We start from the raw sequence: 24,434 nt of genomic DNA, 5'->3' as shown, positions 1-24,434 counted from the left end.
CAATGAGGGTTGAGTGAGTTCAGTGTCTGTCTGTTATATGTAGTCCCACAGGCACGCTGTGAGGCACGCATCTATAAAAATACTTAAAAATTAGAAACAAGACCTAGAGTAGCCCAAGCAGGGGATTATTTCGGTGTCACTTGGTAAACGCTCTGCAAAGCCTTGGAAGGACGGCTGCTTTCTGGCCCACGTCTGAGGCCACAGAGCGGAGAGGACAACTGGACCACAGTGGCTATCCGGCTTTCTAACACGTCCCCTGTAGTTATGTGGCACGCGGCTGTGAGAGCTCTCTGCACGTGGACGCCAGAGGCCAACTGTGGGTGTCACCCCTGACGCAGCACACTTTTTTTGGCTGTTGTTTAAACACAGGCTGTGGCTGGCCTGGAAGTCATGCTTGCCAGTCAGCAAGCTCTGCGGGCCGCCCCCCCCCGTCCTCGCCGCCCCGGCACAGCTGCTGCAAGTGTGCTCTACCATGTCCACCTTGCTTTTTGTTTTACATGGGTTGTGGGAACTGAACTCAGGCCCCACTTTACTGACTGATGTCTTCTTCTTCTTTCCTCTGCAGTCATTTGCACTTAAGAGAATTAAGCTATCGGCCTAAAGCGACACAATTAGTGCGTGCATGGTCTATCCTCACTTTTCTGGAGCACGCTCCTCCCCAACTTCACTATGTTGTTTGGTGGATCACGATCATTGTGCCCACTCCTTGGCTATGGTTATGGATTAAAGGCACGCAGGGTACGTGGGCATCAGGCCAGCTGTCTGAGGGTCAGTCTTTCCTTGGAGATTGTAAGAGCCACCACCATCTAAGGACGTCTAAGAGAATACAGCTGCACACCGAGCAGGGACATGGGGCACAGAGAGAAAGTCGTCCCGGTGAGCCTGTGTGTGGGCCGAGTCTGAGCTAGCCTAGAACGCCCAGCAAGTTCTTCTCTGAGTATGTGCAGTAGTGACCTGACCAGCTGAACCTAGAACTGGAGTTGTGCATCCTTCTCGAAAGAAGTCAGGGTTCTGTGGAGTAGCTCCTCTCCCTAAACATCTCGGATCAAATCCACCCTACACCTTGTTTCTAGCTAACACCTCCCACATCTGCCCATTTCTCTCGGTACCCCGATACTTCTACCAGCCAGCTTCATCAGGTTCCAGGGGTCCAGACTCCAGCCTCCTTTTGTGCCTCAGGCCTTTGGAGCACTGTCTATGCCAGAGCCAGTTCACCCTCCTGACAGTGGCGGTGGCTGTCTGACTGTCTCCCAGCCGGGTCCACAGAGGCTCAGGAGGGCTGAGACTCCAGCAGTCCCCTTTTTAGTGGAGTGCTGGAGTGCATAAGGGACGCAGTGTGTTTCCTGATTCAGTGATGCACCGAGCTGCCTTCTGCTAGTGATCCAGCACAGGTGGCTGGGTAACCCTGGAGCTCCACGCGCCGTGAAGGCCCCTGAGCCAGCCAATCTAGCCAAACACTGCTCTAGCCAGACCCTTTTCTGCCCTCAAGGTTTCCCTCCCCAAATCCAAGGCTTTGTAGAAAGCAGCATCACCTGACTTCAGTGATTCAGAAGCTCAACTTTTCTGTCAGGGAATTTATAGTCTGCAGGGTTTTGCTTTATTTTTACATAAATTAACTCATTCGGGGTAGGGATGTAACTGGCCTCTCAATTCCTTGCAGCAGGCTTGACCGTAACAACAAACAGAAGCAGTGCTGTAGGCCCAGGCCCACCGCCACCATTGCGATGCAGGAGCCACAGTGCCAGATGCTTTCGTCTTGCCACAGAAGGAGCAGCTGCACTTGGTGTTTTGGATGACCTCAATCTTTCCCATAGAAAGGAACCCTGGCAGGTCCAGATTTATCAACAATAACCCTGACCTTCTCAGTGTCTTCCGCCACGTCACTGTGACCCAGGCCTGAGCCCAGAAAGAAGTCAAAATCTCTGTTAAACATGTGGCAGGTATACCTCTCCGCGGCCTGGGTGTCAGATGATCGGAGTGCTGCAGGGCACCCCAGGAGTCTGCTTCTGCAGGGTCAGGGTTATCCAGCAGCCTGGACCTCTGGTAAGCTTCCAAAGGGTATGGTGTGGGAGACACGGCCTCTGATGACAGCTACGTTGTAAGATAAGAGCTGTCCTTAACCTTTTTGGACTCAGGATCCAGCTAAGCTGCTAAAAATTACCAGGGACCCCTAACGAGCATTTTATCATTCTATCTACTAGGGCCTGATATGTGAGAAATTAGCTACAAATTGGAATAGTAATTATGCCTAAATATAAAATACTTATGAGAAGTAGCTAGTAACCTAGAGGGTTCAGCTGGAGGAGTGGCAATGGTTTATATTTTCAACGGCTGTCATGGCTGTTCTTGGCTGTCAACTTGACTACCTCTCAATGAAATTAACTAGAGTGCAAATGGCTATGTACACCTGTGGGAATTTTCTTAATTACATCACTTGAAGTGGGAAAACCCACTTTACACCTGGGTCATTTGAGATGGAGGATGCCGTTAAGCTGGCCACACGTTTTGGCGGCAGCCTACATAAAGGACACAGAAGAAAGGAGCTTGTGCCCTTTGCCTGCTTGTTTTCCCTTTCCCTGGCAAGTCCACTCCTTCACTGGCACTCAGCCTCCTTCTTCAGGGTTCCAACACATACTACACCGAAGACCAGCTGAGACATCCAGTGTCATGAACTGAATAACTACTGGATTCTTGAATCTTCCATTGGTAGACAGCCTTTGCTGGACTAGTTGGACCACAGCCTGTCAGCCATTCTAATCAACCCTTTCTGTGTATAGATACACTCATCCCGTCCCTCCAGGGAACCGACTAGCACACTAGGCGTGGCTGTACGGAGAACTGCTGGGCCACCCTGCCCCACTCAGGCACACATCCAGAGGGAGGACCCTTCAGCAGCCAGGCAGCGATTTACTACGGGTGACACGCTATATGGGGATGACCTGCCCCTGCTTCCGTCAAACCCAGGTGGGACACACACTCAGTGTGAATGGATCTTTTGCCTGAGAGTGATTTTGTTTACGTCATCTGGAAAACATCAGTCTGCTGAGTTAGACAGATCCCAATGACTTACCTCACCCCCATGCTACCAAGCCCAAATCCCCTTGGAGGCTCATATGCAACAACAAATACCATCAGTTATTTCCTGCAAAGTATAGCCCCCGCCCCTTCTAATGAGCGAAATGTCAGGTAAATACAGGGTTTTGGCAGCACTTTTCAGGTGAAAACAGTTTCCATGCATACAGTGGTGGACTCTGCACCGATCCATGCAACCTTCTCTGAAGAGAAGACATGGCTCAAGGCCCCGGGTGTCATGCAAACACCAGAGCTATCCTCCATAGCTCACCTGACATTAACCTATTCCACCGTTTCAGCTTCTTACAGTGAATGTGTGGGTGTGAACACAGCAGTCATAGGGCCATTAGCTGGCTGGCTTCTTGCTGTCACATGTTGTACCCACTATTGCCCCTGCATCATGAGCGTAATGCCAACATAGCAACACAGTGGAAGGGCCAAAGTCCTGGTGTTACTAGGGAAATGTCTGACTTCACAGAGTTTCTGGAGGGTCCCGGGAACCAGGAACCTATGAAGCACTGATCTGCACAAAGGCTTGAAGCCTTAGACATCGTATGTAAAAACTGAAGAAGGTCTATTCTTCAATTTTGAAAGGCTCCAACTCCAGAAGGTTGTAGGCAAAGCAGTTCACTTTGTTACCCTTACATCTTAGCTATACTGCAACTTAAGTTTTGCCACCTGCATTGACTGTTAGATGATGCCCAGGCCTAAAAAACAGATTAACTAGCTAATCTAATTGGAAAAGCGAATGGCTGGTCATATTTGGAGTCTGAAACGAAGACACAATGGAGCTTTGCCATGCACGCCTGAGAAGCAGGAGGCCAAGTGTCCCTCCTGCACCCTGCTGTCCCACCCTCCCCACTGGCTTGGAACTTAAAGTTCTTTACTGTGCAAAGGGAAAGGGTCACACCAGCTGGCCTGTCAGGCTCTGGTCTGTAGTGAACTAACACCTTTGGTATATTAAAACACATGTAGACAAATGCAAATCAGAACCACAGTGAGCTGCCAGGTCCCACTCACACGGACATTTGACCCAAACAGGCAACAAAGTGCAGGAAATGTGGAGACACTCACACCCAGACTGCAGACAGCAGTGTGAACTAGCGAAGCCATTCCAAAACCAGCCCGGCAGACTTTCAAACTGTGAGCCACAGAGCACTGCACCGCCAGGTACACACCCAAGAGAGAGGTTTGCACGGTGCTGCTGCATGGAAGCTTTATTCGCTGAGGCTCAAGTCCAAGCTGGCGTGGTGGTGCATGTCTGCGAGCCCCGAGGCAGGCAGATCTCTGTGTTCCAGGCCAGCCTAGCCAACACACAGAGTTCCAGGTGTGTTGCAGAGTATCTGTCTGCATGAAGATATGTCTTTGCTAAGGTGCCTTCTGATTGGTTTAATAAAGAGCTGAATGGCCAATACCTAGGCAGGAGAGGATAGGCGGGATTTCCGGGGAGAGAGAGGAAGAGGAGGAACCTAGGCTTGAGAATTTTACTAGCAGACTCAGAGCACATTGGCATTGGATGTGTGGTATTGGGAAGAGGTAACCAAGCCACCAGAATGTAGATTAAAAATTATGGATTAAATTATAAGGGCTAGTGGGACAAGCCTAAACTAATGGCTAAATTTTCATAATTAATAAGTTCCTATGTTGTTAATTAGGGGCTGGCGATCCAAAGATAGCCCCATAAGAAAGCTTGCTACACAGGTCAGCCAGCGCTACGTAGTGAGACCTTGTCTCAAAACAAAAGGCCAGAAATAACACTAATGCCTCCAACTGATGAATAAATGGACAGAGGCGGCTCAGTGGTTAGGAGTACACTGGCTGCTTACACAGACATGCAGGCAAAACACCTATATACATAAAAGTAAAATAAAAATTAAAATTAAATCCTTATGAGTGTATCTATATATAATATTATGACAAAATTATTTGTCTAAAAACAGGAATGAAATACAGGCATAGGCTAAGACATGGTTTATATTCAACCACACTTGTCATGAAAGACATGTTGTATGAGCTCATTTCATTAACTGTCCGTCCTGGGCAGTCAACCTACAGAGACAGAGAGCAGGTCAAAGGTCGCTCAGTTCAGGCAGAGGTGAGGGAGCGGGACAAGATCTCCCTTGGGGAGAAATGTTGCACTGTTGGAAGTGATGAGATACGCCCTATGTTAAAAACTCAAACTGCCCAGGCGGCAAGGTGAGCTGCAAGGTAAATAACACCTTTACAGCCATTAAGTCACACAGCACTCCAGTCAAATAGGCCATGTTTGTATAGCTACACTGCTGTGGGTTCCTTAAAGTTAGTGGAAATTAATGTCTCTAAAAACACTAAAAACAAAGTTTACACACACTCCATACTTCTCACGAGAATGGGCCCAGAGCAGGACTCGCTGAGGAGGAGGCCTTGGTTGGCTGCCAGAATTCCGTATGTTCTCTCTGTCTTACTTTGGGTTTGAAATGTTCCTCATGGGCTCATGTGTTTGAACACCTGCTCCTCAGCTTATGACATGTCCTGGGAGGGGTGGCTGGTAAAAATGAGTCACTGGGAGTGGGCCTTTGAGGGACACAGGCTGGCTGGCGCTCCCTTGGCTTCCTGATTCATCAGATGAACACAAGTCAGACACACTGCCAAGCACCACGACCTTTCCCACTGCCAGGCAGTTTGTCATAGTGATGAGAAAGGGACTAACAGGCCATCGGTCCACACAAACAGCAACAAATACAACAAAAGTTCAACCTCTCTCCGTTCCTACTCTTCTCAGAAAGCACCAGGCACACCGGAGGCCAGGGAGAGCACACACAGGTGTCTGCTAGTCTGAGTACTTCAGGACTCTCTTTAGATCGTCTCGGCCACATGGGAGAAAAGAAGAAACCACACCCTCAGCCTTGCAACTCAGGGTTGCTTTTCTTCAGGACAGCACCATCTGAAACAATGCAGGACAGGTTGGTTTATTTTACCCTTGTCTCCCACGTGGGATGAAAAATTTGGGAGGGCAGAAATCTGTCCTTTCTCTGTGCCTGACCCACAGAAGAAATTCAGGAGATGTGTGTCAAATCCTTCTGGAAGCCACCGGCTCACCTCAAGGCAGGGCAAGATGTCCAGGAGAGAGAACAAAGTTAAGACAAAAGCAGAGACCTCTAGCTGGGGTACCGCTGTAACAGGAGAAGCAATGGCCAATCCAAGAAAGTGGTCTCCAGAGTGACAGGCGCCCATGTGCTTCTGGGACTGCCCACTGCTCCAGGGAGGCGAGTGAGATACCACCTCAGGCAGCCCGGAGCATGTCTGGAGCTCAAAGGTAGGCATTTGACCCACATAATGCAGATTCTTCCTTCTTGGATCAAAGAGTGTAAATTAGGCAACGCTGGCTGCCAAGACTCTTAAGAATAGAAATCTTCCATAGTGTAACTGACATACTAACCAACTTAATAGGTACCAAGAAAGAGACTTAATTTTAAAAGAAAGTTGAGTTCAATATGTTCATCTTAAATGAATGGAGGAAATGGATCTTAAACATCTGATCAAGGGCACATTTAATAATCACAGAAGAAAATGAGGCTATACCCTTGATGTGGGCCATCCAACAAGTTCCGAGAGGACTCACGTAACACAAGAGCAAAACCCCGAAAGCTGTAGATGATACTCAATACAGTTCCTTAAGATTCCGGACTTGAGGCTGGCTTCCACAGCACATGAGAGTTGGAAATGAGGAAAAGACCAGGAGCTTTGCACCCTGCCGAGGGCATCTGCTTTCTGCTGAGTGCTAGAATTTCCCTGCACATGGATGGGCAAGATGTTTGCTTCTAAACTACAAGAAGCCACAGGGACAACACTAATGTTACATATGCTTAAAAAAAAAAAAAAATCAAGCCAAAGAATTTAGAGACAATGTCATAGTAAACACAAACCAAGTTGGAACATTTCTATCCCACAGGAGAGTGGTGACAGTTAAATGAATGCAAACCGCTCCTCTCCCCATTAGGATATACTGCAGTCCTATCCTGTATATCCTAATATATAGGCTCGCCCAGCTCTTTGGGGTAAAGGGAGGGTCCATTCCTAGGTGTGGCTGTGTTGGGTGAGGGCTCCAAGGGGCCCTGCTGCAGCTCAGGAGTGAGCTGTGAAACTGTCGTCACTTACCATGTGGACGACCTCTGGGTAAATGGGCTCTGTGATCACATTGCGGTTGTGGGTGATGTACTCTACCATCTCACTCAGGGCCGCCCGCTTCACCTCCTTCCACTTCAGGTCACTCAGCGGGTCAGAGACAAAGTCAAAGAGGACACAACACTGGCGAAGCTTCTGGATGAAGAGCTTCTCTTGATCCGCAGGAGGGACATCTGAAAGGCAGAGCAAGGGCTGTCAATCACATAGCTGCTTCACCCACAGGGCCCAGGGCACACTGCTCAGCCCCCGCGGATGCCATGCTGGTGACAGCAGGCGCCTTCTTATGACGACTTCTCCTTAACTGAGTCCTGAATGGCTAGCATCAGAGAGAAAGGGCTCTCGGACACCGCTACATGAATTCCACGACCCGTTTCAACCCACGCAGAGGTAAAAAGCAGTGATGCTGGGTGAGGAGGTTGGGACGCGCTGCTAAAGGATGCTGTGAGATCATGAACGCCACCAACCACACCACCACATACGGAGCGGGCCGACATCTGAACACCCAATGCTGTCCACAAAGACAGCTTCCTTTCTGACTAGCTATCTTCTTACTAGCCTTTGATCCGCATCAACTCTACACGTTTGTTCACATTCCAACTTGCCAGATGCCTTAAGTAAACTTGTACTTGTCAGAGTTTTTGTCCATATAGATTCCATTCCGGCTTGTTCATTTTCCCAGCACTATGGAGAACTAAGTTAAGCAGGGCGGTGGCGGCATACACCGTTAATCCCAGCACTCGGGAAGCAGAGGCAGGAGGATTGCTGTGATTTTGAGGCCAGCCATTTTACAAAGTAAATTCCAGGATAGCCAGGGCTGTTACACAGAGAAACCCTGTCTCAAAACACAAAAAATTGAAGAACAATCTCTGAGATTGGCTGTGCGTTGTCGCCAACAGCAGAGAGGTATGAGCTGCGTTACTTCCAGATTAACTAGGACAAAGAGGAGGAAGAGGATGAGGATTAAGACACATTGGAATGTTTTGTATTAACTCATAAATGAAATTCAGGAACAACAACAACAATGAAAGATGGTTGTTTCAAAAGCACATCTCCCAAGTGTTGAGGCTCACTCACACTCAGTCCTCCTCAGGACCCACACAGCCTCCTGTGTTGCTCTTCACTGCCCTCGGTGGTCCCCGGGCCCCCAGATCACGCTTGCCTGTCATCAGGACAGCTGGGGCAGACGCCTCCACTGTGCTTGTGTGCTGGACAAGTGCATCGCTGGACAAGTGCATCACAGAAGACTGACACAGGAGGAGGGCTTCACATTCAAGTCAGCCTGGGCTACACAGTGAGTTCCGGGTTAAGCTGGGCCACAAAATGAGACTGTCTCAATAAACAAACAAACAAATAAAACAAAGCCCATCTACTGCAAGCCTGGTGCTCAATCAAACTTGGAAGCACAACAGGAACACACCAGTTATACATGGACCGGTGAAGGACAGCAAGGAGAGGCAGTATCCCGACACAGCATGGCATCAGGGGAGAGCTGTCACCAGGGGCTGCTCATGAGAGGCCCACAGGGATGTCTTCTAGACACTGAGATGCACTCCCTCCAACACACGCATAGATGTGCGTGCTCCAGGGAAGAACACTAGGTCCTGAGCAGTCACTAACGGAATGGCCAACAGCAGTGTGTGCCTCAACTGTGGAAGGGACTGATAACCCTGGGTACAGACTCTAACTCGAGTCACGGAATGTTTGAGGTGATACAGGACGAGCAACTCAACTGCCTCACTGTACCAAGAGGCATCATGTGAACTCCGATTTGGAAAAAAAAGCCAATAGAGCCAACTAACTTAGTAAAGTATGCATACACGCGCGCATGCACACACATACATGCACACACATCTGCATGCTTATACATATACACACTAAACATATACAATATATACACAAAACAAACAACAAACCATGCCTCCCTCTACACAGCAAATTTCAGTTAAAAGGAAGGGATCTCTGGTCAGGTGTAGTCTCACCTGGCTGCCTTGGAACTATCCATATAGACTAGGCTGGCCTTGAACCCAGAGAGCCTCCTGCCTCTGCCTATGTGCTGGGATCAAAGGTGTGGCTACTTTGTGGGTTTTTAAAAAAAGATTTATTTTATGTTGTATAGGTGTTATTTTTGCATGCATGTCTGTTCACAACTGTGTATAGCACCCCGAGGCCAGAAGAGGGTGTTAGAGTCTTTGGAGCTGGAGTTACAGCAAGGTGGCTGTGGTCACTGAGAGAGTACTAGGAGTTGACTCGGCTGGGTCTTCTATAAGAGCAACAAGTGCTCTGAACTACCAAGCCATCTCTTTAACCCTCTATTTCATTTTTGTTTCGTTGTTTGTTTGTTTGGTTGATAGGGTTTCTCTGTGAAGCCCTAGTGTTCTAGAACTCGCTCTGTAGACCAGGCTGGTCTTGAACTCACAGAGATCTGCCTGTCTCTGCCTCCTGAGTGCTGGGATTAAAGGCGTGCGCCACCACTGCCCAGCTCCATGGATCGTCTTAATGACCATCTCAACCAAGCGAGAGAGCACACGCCTGTGATCTCAGCCTTCAGGGGGCAGGAACACAAGGGCAGAGAATCTGAGGGCAGCCTGCATCGCCCTACACTGTACCACTGCTGTGGTTAAGAATCTTCACCTGTTTTCCTTCACGGCTGGACCATTCACTAACCTTTGTCACATAGAGGCTTGAGGAATGTGTAAGTGTTCAGTATTGAGGTTCCCAGTACAGGAAAACAAGTTATTCCTCTAATCACTCAAATCCTCCTTAAATTGTTCATTAAAATGTGTTCAATGTTATTTTATTATTTATTTATTTATTTATTTTTAGGATTTGCTATGCTATTGAAGATGACATCCGCCCCCCAAATTAATTTTAGACTACTCTTGCAATACAGAAAAAAAAGCCATCTGTAACTAGCTACCCTGATGAGCTGTTTCTGTAAATACTCCTTGAAATGTGCAAGCCCAGGCCCAGTGTTTCTTTTTCCTGTGTGACTGTGCTAGCCAGGACCTCCAAGTAGGACTGAAAGGAAGGAGGAGAGGCCCTTTATCCCCTTCCTAGCTTGGAGGTCATCATGGAACCAACTGTTGTTCATGGAGAAGAGTAAGAAACTCAACCTGTGTAGTCAAAGTTTCCCTGGGCCTGGGTCATGCATGGAGTGCATGGAGCGGAGCAGGGCTTCCCAGAGGAAGACCATAGTGGTCTTCCCAGAGGAAGACCATGCTGCTCCAGAGGCACGACATTTTGTGAAGCTTCATTAACAGCTTAACTGTGCATGGCCACTGCGGGCAGAGGCTGTGTCAGCCTTTCAACACAGGACACTATGTCGGATGGGACACAGGGCCCAGGGAATAGAGACAGAAAGAAAGGAAGACGTTAGATCCCATTACACACAAAACTCAAATAAACTGGAGGGTTACAATGTACATCTAAAAGGCAAGAATCTAATGGCTTTATAAGAATATTATGCTGACTTTTTTTTTTTCTTTTTGGTCAACTTGACATAGCTTGGGTCACCTAAGAAGAGGGAATTTCAACTGAGAAAAATTGAGAAAAATGCTTCCACTAGACTGGCCTGCGGGAAATCTGGGGGGCATTTTCTTGGTTAACGGTTGCTGTGAGGAGGGCTCAGCCTGCCGTGGTGGTACCATCCCCGGGGAGCAAGTCAATCAGCAGCACCCTTCCATGGCCTCTGCTTCAGTTCCTGCTCTGACGTGGACACTGTGACGTGGACATGTAAACCAAGTTTATCCTTTCTTCCCTAACTTGTTTTGGTCATGGTATTTTATCACAGCAATAGAAAACTAAGACAACTATAGAAGAGTATATCGGAAGAACAGCCAGGCCAGCTTTTATTCCCACCACTTGGGAGGCAGAGGCAGGTGGATCTCTGGGAGTTTAAAGTCAGCATGGTCTACGGCGTGAGTTCCAGGTAAACTGGAGCTACACATGAAGTTCTGCCTCAAAAATATATGTATTAGGCATACAACTTAGTAAGCACTAAAACACTCATCAAGGAAACCACCGTAAAAGCCAAAACCTTTTCTTTGCCACCCCAAGAAGCTGGCTCCGTGGTCACACGTCTGCAATCCCAGCACTCAGACAGGGGAACCACAACTTTAAGGCCAGCTTGGACTACACAGCAAGTCTGTGGGTCAGTGTGAGCAATATAGCAAGGCTGTTTTCAAAACCAAAACAAACAAACATACAACCAGACACGACCAGCTATCCGGGAGCTGGCGGACAGCAGCTATCCGGGAGCTGGCGGACAGCAGCTATCTGGGAGCTGGCGGACAGCAGCTATCCGGGAGCTGGCGGACACTCCACAGCCCGGGAGGGGCAGTACTGCTGCCAGCGGTCACACCCAGTTCACAGGGCGGGAGGGGCAGGCACCGCCAACCGCTGTGGAAGACAGCAGTGCCCAGGAGCCCTGACACACAGGCCTGTGATGTCAGCATCTACGTACCACACCGTACATAATGGAACCCAGCGGCGCTGTTTTTAACAGCTCGTGTCCAGTGGAGGATCAGACTACAGGCTACCCATGGCATTTGTGCCATTCTAGAACAATGGTTGCATCTTGACAAAGCACTCACATGAAAACAGCTGTTTAACTTCACTTGGCACACCTGAATCTGTGAAGGACGGGGGCGAGGGGGGGGTCTATTATGGTTTGGATAGGAAGCAGCTCCTCCAAAAGCTCACAAGTCCTGAAAAAAAAATTGGGAGGTGGGACCTAGCAGGAACAAGCATGTCACTGGCCCTGTGTCATCATGTTGTCCCGGCTCATTCTGGTATGCACCCTTTCTGTTCCCTGTGTGCTGTAAGGCAACAAACATCCTCAGTACGTTTCCACCACCAGGGTACTCCACTCGAATTCACGGCACCAGGTAAGCATGGACCAGCACTGAACCTGCACAAGCCAGAACAAAGCCTCCCTCAAGTTGTTCATGTCAGGTGCTGTGGCCACAGTAAGGAAAAGTAATCAATACGTGACTACTCCGGTGTCAGGAAAGAGGAATGAATGTAGGTTCAGGAGGAGCAGAAGCCACGGCTAGGGGTTTGTTGGAACTGTGGGGTTCGTCAGCTGTGCTAGATGGGGAAGACGAAAGAGCAGGACTTAAAGCTAGGGAAACCAACGTTCTTCAACTGAAGATGATGCCAACTGCAGGGTATGGCTCCTGTGTCCCCCACACTGGCCCTCAGTGGACCGTCTTCAGAGAGCGGGCTCAACCCTAGGGTTATACCTAGGATCTACGCTGGCCTCGTACTATCTGCGGGAACAGAGAGATCAGAGTGGAACACACTAAGGTCACTGAACTGAGAGGCGTTTACATCGCAACACTAAATGTGTTAGAGTAGAACACAAAGTCCATGTGAACCTTAAGAAAGCTGAGGGCCTCAGGGGACCACCTGCTCTGGACATGTGTACCCCTCCCCTGGGGTCACCGCAGCCAGGGCTCTGTGCAGAAAGATCTCTGAACCATGGGAAGATGGACTTGAACCACAGAGGCTCTGTGAGTGAATGAGTGCTGTTAACTTGATCTGGGGACAAGATCTCCTTGGAAGAGTCACTGAGTCAGTCAGGAGGCCAGAGCTGGAAGACCTACTTTAGCAAAGCACACGCCCCATGCCTTAGCTCTGCTCCTGGGGGTGTTGGCCTGGCAGGTGGTTCATCTCTGGTGACAATGATCTCTTTTGCTGCTATTTTTTGAGGTTCTGGGGATAGACCCGGAGGCCTGATGAAAGCCGTACCCCCAGCTCACCCTATGACAATATCATAAGGTAACATAATTTATGTACATGAAGTGACGTGACCTCTGGAAACAGGCATCAAGCATCAACTCCTCACCTGGCCCACACGCAGAACCAAAGCCTGACACTTGGCCTGCATCTGGTGTCTGTCTGTCTCCTTTATTTTGGCTGGAGGCACAGAGATAAGCCACTGTCCTTAACTTTCTCTCTAGATCAAGGTCCAGATGCCCAAAGGGCAGGTCTGTCCCCACCTCCACCAAAGATGGGGTGAACTCAGGGAGGTGACGATGCAGCCTGGAGCGGGAGAGACCATCTGTCAGGAGCCAGACCGACCCTTCAGTGATGGCAGGGGCTTCTTCAGACCTTGTCTTGCCACCTGCCCCAATTCTCTCTCTAAGCCCGATTCTCACCCAGTGCCCTGAACACACACACTGGCCAAGCTTGTTGGGGCCGCTGGAGCCTAAGCTTTTGCTCTAAAAACACTGTTCACTTTAGTACACACAGTACTCAAAACCACTAGACAATGGAAATGATTTGTTCTAGTTTTGTTTCTCTCGCCATGATAAAATAAGATGACAAAAATCAATTTAGAGGAGAAAGGGTTTATTTGGTTTACAATTCTAGTTTATAATCATTATGTATTAGTCAGAGCCAGTAGTTGAGAGGGTAGGCACATCCATGGCAGGAGCAGAAAGGATGTGGGCATGCCTATTCTTTTCCCCTCTCTACACTGACACAGTCTAGGATGCCGCATAAAGAAAGAGGCTGCCCAGGGGAGCGTGTGTGTGTGTGTGTGTGTGTGTGTGCGCGTGTGTGTGCGCGCGTGCGCGTGTGTGAGCGGTGTGTGTGTGTGAGCGGGGTGTGTGTGTGTGTGTGAGCGGTGTGTATGTGTGTGAGCGGAGTGTGAGCGGGGTGTGTGTGTGTGTGAGCGGGGTGTGTGTGTATGTGTGAGCAGCGTGTGTGTGTGTGTGTGTGTGAGAGCGGGTATGTGTGTGTGTGTGTGTGAGCGGTGTGTGTGTGTGTGTGAGCGATGTGTGTGTGTGTGTGTCTTCTTTCCTTAGTTCACACCGTAAACAAGACAACCCCCCACCCCAACCCCACACACAGTCCCCCCACAGACAGTCTTCTCAGGTGGTTCTAGAGTGTCAAGAAGTTGATAACTAAAGCTAACCACCACACTGTCATTTCTGGTAGTGCTGAGGACAGAACTCAGAGCCTTCCTTGTACACGCCAGGCAAATGCTCAACCACTGAGCGGCACCTTCAGTCTCCAAGATCTAAAGACTGACTTGATTGATTCCCTCTACCCGTCGTAACCCTGATGGCTCCTCAAATTCACAATAAATCTTAATTTCCAAGTTCAAGTTTTTAATAAGGACTGAAGTAAGCACCGGGCAGGCGCTGAAGAGCGATCACTCATAGGGCAGTCATTTGTCCACCTGTGGCTGGGTTTTGCTAGGTGTTATTCCAGGGGAGACCACACCGCAGCAGCAGGCAGCCTTTGCTCTCAGGAGGCCTGACACCTTCCTTGTCCTGGGCTGTGTGTCTGGACACAGGGCCTGCAAGCTTCTCTACCCACTCTTTCCCACCTTCCCGCCCCATGGCTCCCATGCTGCACTCACCACCTGCCCACATCCTCTGTCACAGGAAAACCAGCTGGTCTCCTGAGTTTGAGGCTGTCCACACCCCACCCCCACTCCTGCCTCAAGCCTAGGGATGCTCCCTGGGGGCCAGCTTTCATTTACAGATGAAGCTGGGGGCACACTCCTCCATCATACTTTGCCACTACTGGTTCTCATGAAATCACAGTGCTATTTAATAAGGCACTCATTTCACCTGAAAAGCAGGGAGTTGAAGCCAAGTTCTAATTCATTCATTCTTTCCTCCAAAACGGGGGGGGGGAAGGGGAGGGGAGGGGGGGTCAGGTGGAGGAGGGCAGGAGGAGAGAAGGTGCAGGCCAGGAGAGACTGGTCTCCTAGGAAACCGTAATTCACTAAGTGACTTTTCTAGTGAAGACTTGAAGACACACAGAGGGGCCAAGCTGATTTCTAGTCTAGACTCTGTCAAGTAAGAAGCAGGAGGCGTGAGGTTACTGTAGGCCTCAGCAAGCTGAAGCCTGAAACCTCCCATGGATGTGTATATCCAGGGCGGGATCCCCACCTCGAGGCGCAGGTGACACACAGGAGGAGCCAACGGTCCAGAATGCCCACCTTTACACAGGGGAAAAGTCCCCAGGAAGACCTGGTCTTTTATTAACAGGAAAAAATATTAAGAGAAGGCAAGCAAGCTCCTAAGGGTAAACAAATCCGACAGAGTGCCTTCTGTTGATGCAGGCCATATTCTCTACTTCAGAGCCTAGGTCTAGAATGCCCGTGGGGAACAGAGATGGAAGCTGTCATTACTGCCAATTAGCAAATGCTCATCACCTGTGGTAGAGCCGGGACACTTCACCCTCCACTCATTAAGTATTAAATAACACTGCCGCACCTGGTGGCCAGGCTCAGCAACAGACAGAGCCTGCTCATTTATCTAAAGAACAAGGGCAGACAACAAATATGACTGTCACAGGAAGATTCCAGAACTTCCAACAGCCACAAAAGTACAGGTCGTCACAAGGATACTGGGAAAGGGAAAACTGCTTCTACTGTTTCCTGTTTCCTTGCTCAGCATCTCAAACACACAGCCACTTCTTTCTGGGCAGACTCTGTTGCTATGGATCCTGGCCTCTTTTCAAACATGATGGTCACTGCAGGCCTAAGATCAGGTGCGATGGAGGATACAGTCAAAGGGGCATGTATGCTGGCGCCTGTGGAATCAGGGAGTGCTGCCTGGAGGACCAGTCTTAGAGGGACAGCCTGGGAATCAGGGTCACAAAACACTAGCACCAGGAAATCAAAAGTGGTGCGTGCTGTCATCTCTGGGGAGCTAGGGTGGACACAAAATGGCATTAGGGAACTCTGGATCTGAAGATGCCTCTCTGAGCCCAAGTGTCTGCTGTGGCTGAACCTCCCTCCAGGGTTCGCATGCTCAAGCCCCAGCCTCACAGCCAGGTAGGCAGCAGATAGAGACTTAGGCCACCACGCTGTTAAGAGACAGGGCCCCTGGGAGGTAAGTAAAAGTAAGTAAGGTCAAGGGGGGCCCACAAACTTGGGCTGTGGGCTAAAACAAACTCCTTTTCTTTATATTGTCTTGGCGCAGGCTTATCCTACAGTAAAAGAACCCTCACTCAGAACAATCGTGTCAGCCTGCCTGGCCATCAAAGCATCGCTGCTAAGATGCTAGCTAGCTGCCTCAGAGCCTGTGACGGGATAGAGCAGCTGACTGAGTGGGCTGCCTAAAAGGGTTAAAGAGGAGCCGGGGCCATGTGTGCTCTGCCCTGCCCCCACCAGCTTCTGCAGACACCCAGCCCTCAGCTCAGTGCCCACAAGTAAAAGCACCTGACAACGCTGTCATGTAAACTAATGATGCCAACACGCCCAATGTCAATGAGCCATGACCTCTCTTCCTGTCACAGCCTGGCTGCCAGCTAATGGGCTCTGGGGAGTGGCTGGATCTTGGGGATTCTGAGCTCATCAATGAACGAATCCCTTGATAGATTCGCAGTGTGATAGGGAAGAGGTCTGGTGAAGTCCATCCGCGGGGGACTCTTCCAGCATTGCCCTGGGCCCTTCCTGTACCCTTAAGTTTCCTGTCTGCCACGATGTAAGCAGCCTCTGCCATGTACTCCTGCAACATGCTTCCCACCGCACAGCGGCCCTAGGGTCAAAGGAGCCGAGGCCCATGGACCGAAGCCTCTGAAACTATGAGCACAAACAAATCTTTCTCCCCTTAGGTTATGCCCAGTACTTTGACTGGGAGTGGCAGGGGCATTCCCCAAGGGACAGGCACTCTCTCTCACTGGTTACTCTCACACACAGGGGAGGCCACCTCTGGGGCAGGATGGACAGGTTGGAGAGAGAGGGAGACGCACGAATCCTGAAATATAAATGGGAAACCTACATTTCTTTCTTTTCCTTCTTCCCTCTCCTTTCTTTTTAATTTAAAGAGGACAACTTTATTAGAATTTAAGAAAAATCCCAGGGCAGGAAAATTATAAAGTGTAGCTGCTGCCAGAAGGACAATGGGGGGGGGGCAGACAGGCCATCTGAGCTAAACCAGCATGGAGTCAGTCAGCCACAGGGGGAGGGGAGTCTTGGGGGAAGGAAGCCTGAGGTGCTGGAAGAAGCACAGTAGGCTCTGCCCAGCATCTGAGAGGGGGAGGGGAGGGACGGGAGGGCAGGAGGGGGGAGGAGGGGGGAGGAGAGGGTGGGAGCGGGGAGAGAGGTTATATCTATCTGACTCAAGACACTGAAAGGCGGACAAACCCTCATGGTGGTTTAAAGGATTGCTGGAAGCTCATTAACAATTTTAACTAACTGTCTCAATTCAATCAAACCCTCTTCCTTCAGCAGGCTGCTCATCATCCCTGTCATCACTGCCCCTGTAGGCTGAGGGGTCCAGGCCCGTGGTAGGTACACACTGTTGTCACATCATTCTGGGTCCTTTGAGCCCGATGGTTGTAGCTCACGCCTTTAATCCCAGCACTCACGAGGCAGAGGCAGGCTGATCTCTGTGAGTTCTAGGCCAGCCTGGTAACCCATCATTCTGGGCCCTGTAATTTCCCTGGTGGGTTAAACAGCAAACAAGCAACTGCTTCACTTTGCCCAAGCTGAGTGCTCCTGAAGAGTCCTCCGATGGCAAGGAAGCAGGCAATCAGTGGTGGCAAAGTTTCGCAGTGTCCTCTCCGACTGCCTGCCGCAGCAGAGCAGAGGACCCACTGGCAACAAAACCCTGGCTGGAGCCCAAGCCCAGATCAGTGCTTGCTCTGCTTTCTTCAGGAACTTCTGGTGCAGCTCACCAAGCCAAGAAAATCAACCAACCATCAGCCAAGAAAATCAACCAACCATCAGCACGTGGGCAACCTGGAGCCCCGCCCCTTAGCACCGAGTCCTTTCTTTTTAATGGTGACTTGAGGGGAGGCAAGTAGGTACCTCTGGCCTCTGACATAACTGTTTCCTGAATTATACAACTATAATTTACTTAGTAAGAAATATATGCATGTATACACATATATACTCACAGGTTCATGTACATAATTTAGTTTTTTGAGACAGGGTCTGACTACATAGCCCAGGCTAGCTCTGAGTTCACAACAATCCTGCCTCAGCCTCCAGAATACTAGATTACAGGTGTGTTTTTACCTAGCTACTTAGTAGGATGTTCAGCAGGTAGGTTGGCCAATAGACACTTTCCTTTCGGGAAAGTGTGCATATATACTATTATCTTTACTCTAGTGACTAGGTTATTTGCTGAAAGTCATTCGGACACAATCCCCTACCCGCCCACCCTTTTTTTTTCCCTCTCCAGTGGTGAGGATGGAACCCAGACCTTGTGTATGGCAGGCAAGAGCTGAACTCCCAGGTCACATCTGACCTTTTTGTACATCTTCACAGACAACGAGCCTGTGTTCCAGATCATGAACACACTCCTCACGCCTTCCACCTTAACTGTGCACGGGACAGGCACAGACTGGGGCTGGCTAGCCGACTGTGGGGAGAAGCTTGAGGGCTGTGGCGCCCTCATGGTCTCTTAGGACAGGAGAGCCTGCCAGGCAGAGCGTGCTCCTCCCCAGATGCAGCCATGTGATGCCAGCCTCCTGTGACTCTAACTTGGGGCCTGCTCCCTGACTGACCCTATGGCCCCTCTGGCCTTTCAGGATCCAGTGGCAGACAGTTCTTTCCCTCCAGCTTCTAGGACCATGGCGGCCTGGTGCCACTGTCTCTGCACATCTGAAGCTGGGTAGCTTTACTGCAGAGTGTATACTTACTCCTGTGGCTGCCCATTCCCTCTCGACTCTCTGTAACTGAGGACTCCTGTGCAGAAGCCTCCATGCCTGTGAACAGCTCCATGGGCGCCTCCTGCTTTGTACTCACACGGGCCTGCTAAGATGTGTTCTTTATGGCCCAGGTAGCAGCTTGTGTTCCTGACACTTCGAAGCCATGCCAAGGTACAGCCACTCTTCCATTCCTGACTCCAGATCTTTAATTCAGCTAGTATTTGTTAAGTCTCTAAAGGCATAAGACCCTGGAGGGAATTGAGCGTAACATGTGCATCTATAATCCCAGCACTCAGGAGTCAGAAGACAGAGTTCAGCCTGAGCAGAGCAACCTCATCACAAAACCAAAACCAAAACCAAAACCACACAACAACCTGGGCTAAAAGTAGGACAACCTCAGCTGGAACACAGTTCCGTTCTGAAGACATTAGTGACCCTGAGCAGGAACCCTTTATTCTTGGGTCCCAATTTCCTCGTGCAGAAAATAGGAATACGGGTTGGGGGTAGGTGGGTAGAGGGAGGTAGGAGACGGCGGGGGGGGGGGGGGAGTGAGGAGAACATGAGGGATCAGGAAGGTCGAGTTGGGGGAAGGACCGAGAAAGAAAGCAAGGAAAGAGATATCTTGATAGAGGGAGACATTATAGGGTTAAGGAGAAACCTGGCACTAGGGAAATGTCCAGAGATCTACAAGGATGACCCCAACTAACAATCTAAGAAATAGTGGACAGGCTACCTTAAATGCCCTTCCTCTATAATGAGATTGATGACTACCTTAAATGCCATCCTAGAGCCTTCATACAGTAGCTGATGGAAGCAGAAGCAGACACCCACAGCTAAACACTGAGCCAAACTGAAATCTAGTTGTAGAGAGGGAGGAGTGATGAGCAAAGGGGTCAAGACCAGGCTGGAGAAACCCACAGAGACAGCTGACCTGAGCAAGTGAGAGCTCACGGACCCCAGAATGACAGACAGCTGCAGAACCATCATAAGACTGAAAGAGGCCCCCTGAACCATGGGTGTCAGCTGGGGGGGGGGGCGGGCAATCTATGGGGCCTCTGGAGTGGATCAGTATTTATCCCTAGTACATGAATGGGCTTTGGGAACACACTCCCCATGGAGGGACCACTCTCTCAGCCTAGATACATGAGGGAGGGCCTAGGCCCTGCTCCAAATGATGTGACAGACTTTGATGATCCCCCATAGGAGACCTCACCCTCCCTGAGGAGTGGATGGGGGGAGTGGGAAGATGGGAGAGGGAATTGGGATTAGTATGTAAAATAAGATTGTTTTTAATTTAAATAAACATTAATTTAAAGAAATAGGAATATTTGTTACACTGGGTTGTAAACTAGAAGATGTTATGTGTGTAGGACAATCTCGCCAATATAGTCATTTTGGTTTTTGATAATCAGGCTTATCACTAGATCCTGTTTCTCTCTAACCCTCTGAGAGCATCTGCAAGGGAAGAGACATTTCCCACTCACACCAGGCATTTCCAAGCAGGCCACTGATGCACCAAACTCAGTAAGTAAATCTGTACCTATCTAGAGGCACTGTTTCTACTGAGCAGTGTCTGGTTCTGCATAACTCAATTGTGCTCCTGCCCTGCAGAGCGCAGAAACAGTCCCTGGACATCCTTGCTGTCAGAGAAGGGCAGAGAACTGGGGGTAAGTTACTTAAATGTTAGCTTAAGAAGGCTGGCTGAACCTGAATGTAACTATCACAGTGCACACTACCAGATCACAGGGAGCCATTTTCTCTGCTAAGTTCATGAACATCTTAGTATTATCAACATGAGGCATGATTAGATTTGAGTGGAAAACTATCCTGAAAGTTTTTATATGTTTACGAAGGGTTATGGTAGACTAGGTTCTTTTTCTTTTCTGTATTGGGGTATGTGTCTGTTAAACATAGGCAAGTAGTAACTTACAGGCCGGTAAGGCACAACTACAAAGACATAAGAGAAGGTGGTGTGTGTATGTGTGCAAATCCCAGCGAGTGACTTACAAGTGGGCACTGCACATAAACACACTCAGGTGAACTGATGTGGATGAATGACTCACGCCTGTGACTCCAGCATGGCCATAGGCTCAGGGCCAGCCTGGGCTACAGTAAAACCTTGTCTCAAAAAGTCCAAACTACCACCTATAAATGAAACTTCCCCGTGGATTCCAGAGCTGCGGTTTCTGAATGAGGAGGTCGGAGGGGGCCAGGAAGGCGCTCTCTTTCTGGCGTGACTCGGACAGGAGAGGATCTGGTTGAATTTCCTGGTGTTCATCTGTCTAGGTTGTAAGTTATTTCTCCCTGAATAAACATCTATTCGGCCTATTTGTTTAGCCTGATCTTTATTTACCGCAATACAGTTCAGTCGCTGACTGCCAACAGCACATAACACATGCTGCATGGTTTTGAAGAATTCCGTCAGCCTGGCAGTGGTGGCGCACGCCTTTAATCCAAGCACTCAGGAAGCAGAGGCAGGCGGATCTCTTTGCGTTCAAGGTCAGCCTGGTCTATAGAGTGAGTTCCAGGATAGCCGGCTACACAGAGAAACTGTCTTGGGAAAGGGAAAGGAAAAAGAAAAAAAAATTTTTTTGTCTTTAAAAAAATAAAACATGTCTATAGTAAAATAAAAAAACAAGAAACCTAACCAATACAAGAAGGGATCGCTTGAGATTAGCAGTGTTGGTACCCTGGGGCACACCCTTGGGGACCGAATGTCACATACCCTGCTGTTCTCACCACCAAGATCTAGTGTCCAGCTGTCATAGCAGGCCAACATCATCTTCAACAATCTGAATGAACCTGTACGCTGCAGTTAGTAAGGAGGCTGGAGCATCCCATCACAGATAACAGTAGTTAACCAAACAAAGATAAATGTTTTTAAATTATGGGAGTAATCTTTACAGTGTTAGTAAGCTAAAAAAAAAATGCATGTATTATATCTAATGTTTAAAATGCAGGTATTATACTTAGTTTTTCACTTAGTTTAAACAGCATTCAAAGAGCTGTCCTCAAGTCCCCCGACATAAGATACACATTTCTAAAGCAAAGACAGACTCATTTATAAATAACAGCCACCCGCCAGTGTCACAAACCCTAGCTGTTGGTATTTGGTTGCAATAGCTGTGCTTTTGGTTTAAAGGCTGGCAGGGGCAGTGCACAGAGAGGAAGGGTGGAGAAAGATGGCTGGCATCGTGAGGATGTGGGAGCTGCCTCGGGCTGGCTCGCCCTCACCCCTTAGTGACCACAAGGATGTCTAGACTGGACACTCAGCCAAAGTCCAGTCCAGTATGATAACTTCAACTTTATGGAGCGTTTCAGCTTCTGGGACATCCTCAACTGTCCCTTACTCCACTTCGGTGTCTCCTATGCCTGCCAGAGACAGGGCTGTGCCCTCCTTAGATGGTCTTGGTCAAGAAGTCCACACTCCCCCAAGGCCAGGAATGGTCCAACATTAGTGTCCTGGTTCTAGGTGATCAGGAGTTGGAATCGGAGGTTCCAAGTTCCCAAGGATGGCACCTTTCCTCCCTGGGGATGTACTTTGAGTACATCCCCAGACACAGACGCAGAGCAGAGAGTCCCACCAGGACTTCATTTGAGCCCCTTCTGTGGGGTGCTAGAGTCACAAGTGAGCGACAACGCTCTGGACCGACAGACTGTTGTGAGGGTTAAGGATTCCTCAAAACTTGCAGCACCGTCACCACGGAACAGGACAGCAGTCACTAACAGGGTGGTTCCATCTCCACCCAGGGTCCCACAGGACCAAATGTGCACCCTCTCACATACAGCATCAGCATGAGGAGCCCTTTGACAGCCCCGTGGCAGAAAGCTCAGACTCCACGCCTTTCCAACTTTAAAAGGCGCAGAGGCCAGGGAAGACAATGGGCCAATGAGGTCGTCTCCTCTCGTCCCGTCTCAGGAATGGCTTCTGTAACAGCCTCTACAGCTACACTCAGATGCCAAACAGAGCATCATGCTGCTTCTTTTCTTTTTCTCCTGAGCCTTGGCCTTGCACAAGCCAGGTAAGCACTCTACTATTGAGCTGTATGCCCCACCTGGTGCTCTTTCTGTCTTCAGTTTTGAGAAGGTTTCTATGTAGTTTGGCAGATAACTGGCCCTGGAAACACCATGGCTTTACATAAGGCCTCTGTTCTGCTGACAGGAGTCTAAGGTCCAGATACAAGACAACACCTGCTCAAGTTCCTCAGCTGGATGCCATGCTCAAGACACATCTGTTCTGACTGACTATGTTCGGTCAAACAAAGCGAAGACCATTTAAAACTTTCAATTCAATACGGACAGCTGGAAAAGAACTCCAAGACAAAGTAAAGAGAGAATTGAAGACAAAATACTTTCATGCAAGCTTGACCTTTGAGGCCATGCTTTATAAACATCATCTTGTCAGATAATCCTAACAATCTCCTGGGAAAGCCTGGACTATTACTTAACTTGGCCGCCGCAGGGAGAGGTGGACCCAACTGGGGCATACTGTGGCCCCTGCAAAGCAGCCCACAGTCATTACAGGAACCCTGTAGCACTTTGCCAAACTTACAGGCAGAAATCTCGGTGGAGCGGACGCAGAGCCTGCAGCGGGCTGCAGGAGGTTTGTTAATATCTAATTCCGTGCCCTGGCAGCCTGGACCACAGGACAAGTCGGGGGCAATGCCGAGGCCAAGTCAAAGTCCTGAAAATGGACTCCATAGTCAGTCTTCATTAGCTGAGTTAGTGATTTTAGCATGTTCTAGACCCAGGTCAAATGCTCACATCCTTAGTCTCATTCAAGACCCATAGCTCCTTTTGGGGGAGACATATTATTATTACAGTTATTTTATAGAGCACCCACTATGTTAGATAACTTGCTCCGGGCCATACTAGCTAAGGGTCCATGCCACTGAGCAAAGCTAAAAGACTGGCAGAGAATGTATGAGCAGACAAGAGGCCGGAGGCAGAGGGATGCAGGGACAAGGCCATCCCACAGTGCCAAGAAAGGGACAAACGAGCTACCCTCTCTGTCTCCTTCCAAAGATTTTGATGGTCACTACTCAGCGGGTGTGCAGTTCAGGTTCCCGGCTGGCCCACGAACGCGGAAGAGCATGACTAACCTCCATGGCTACGCTCTTTTTTCCACCTAGCCTCTGCTGACCCTTACCAGCTGTGGTGGTCTGAATGGCCAACACGGGCTCCTTTATTCTCGTGCTTAGTCCTTAGCTGATGAACTGTTCAGAAGATTAGGAGGTGTGTCCTTGCTGGAGGAGTTCCGTCACCTGAGAGTGGGCTTGGAGGTGTCAAAAGCTCACAGTAGTCCATTCCAACTCTGCTTGAACCAGGAAGTAAAGCTCTCAACTGCCGCTCCAGCACCATGTCTGCCTGCACGCGGCCACACTCCATGTCACCAGGACAAGCCCCCAGTGAAATGCTCTCCTTTATGAGAATGGTTGTGGTGCTCACGGTGTCTCTTCATAGCAGCAGACACCAACTAAGACAGCAGCCTTAGTTGTAAGATGAAGGACTGGAGAGCCTTCTCTGGATCCCCGTAGCAGAATGACAGAATAGATACACTCTCTCTCTGGGGC

General features: G+C 49.4%; 1 protein-coding gene across 8 annotated transcripts in view; it reads right to left on the bottom strand.

Annotated features, from left to right (window-relative positions):
• Nucleotides 1-24,434, bottom strand: part of Ppp2r5c (protein phosphatase 2 regulatory subunit B'gamma) — a 114,534-nt gene that overhangs the window by 34,699 nt on the left and 55,401 nt on the right. For all 8 annotated transcript variants that reach the window (XM_051196612.1, XM_051196614.1, XM_051196613.1 and 5 more), the window contains one exon: nt 7,210-7,409. In XM_051196612.1, the coding sequence (XP_051052569.1) occupies nt 7,210-7,409 (200 nt within the window). The remainder of the gene's footprint in view (nt 1-7,209; nt 7,410-24,434) is intronic.

This window comes from Phodopus roborovskii, unplaced genomic scaffold, assembly GCF_943737965.1.
Source record: "Phodopus roborovskii unplaced genomic scaffold, PHOROB, whole genome shotgun sequence".
In the NCBI taxonomy this organism is placed as follows: Eukaryota; Metazoa; Chordata; class Mammalia; order Rodentia; family Cricetidae; genus Phodopus; species Phodopus roborovskii.
This window is presented reverse-complemented; position numbering and strand designations above follow the sequence as displayed.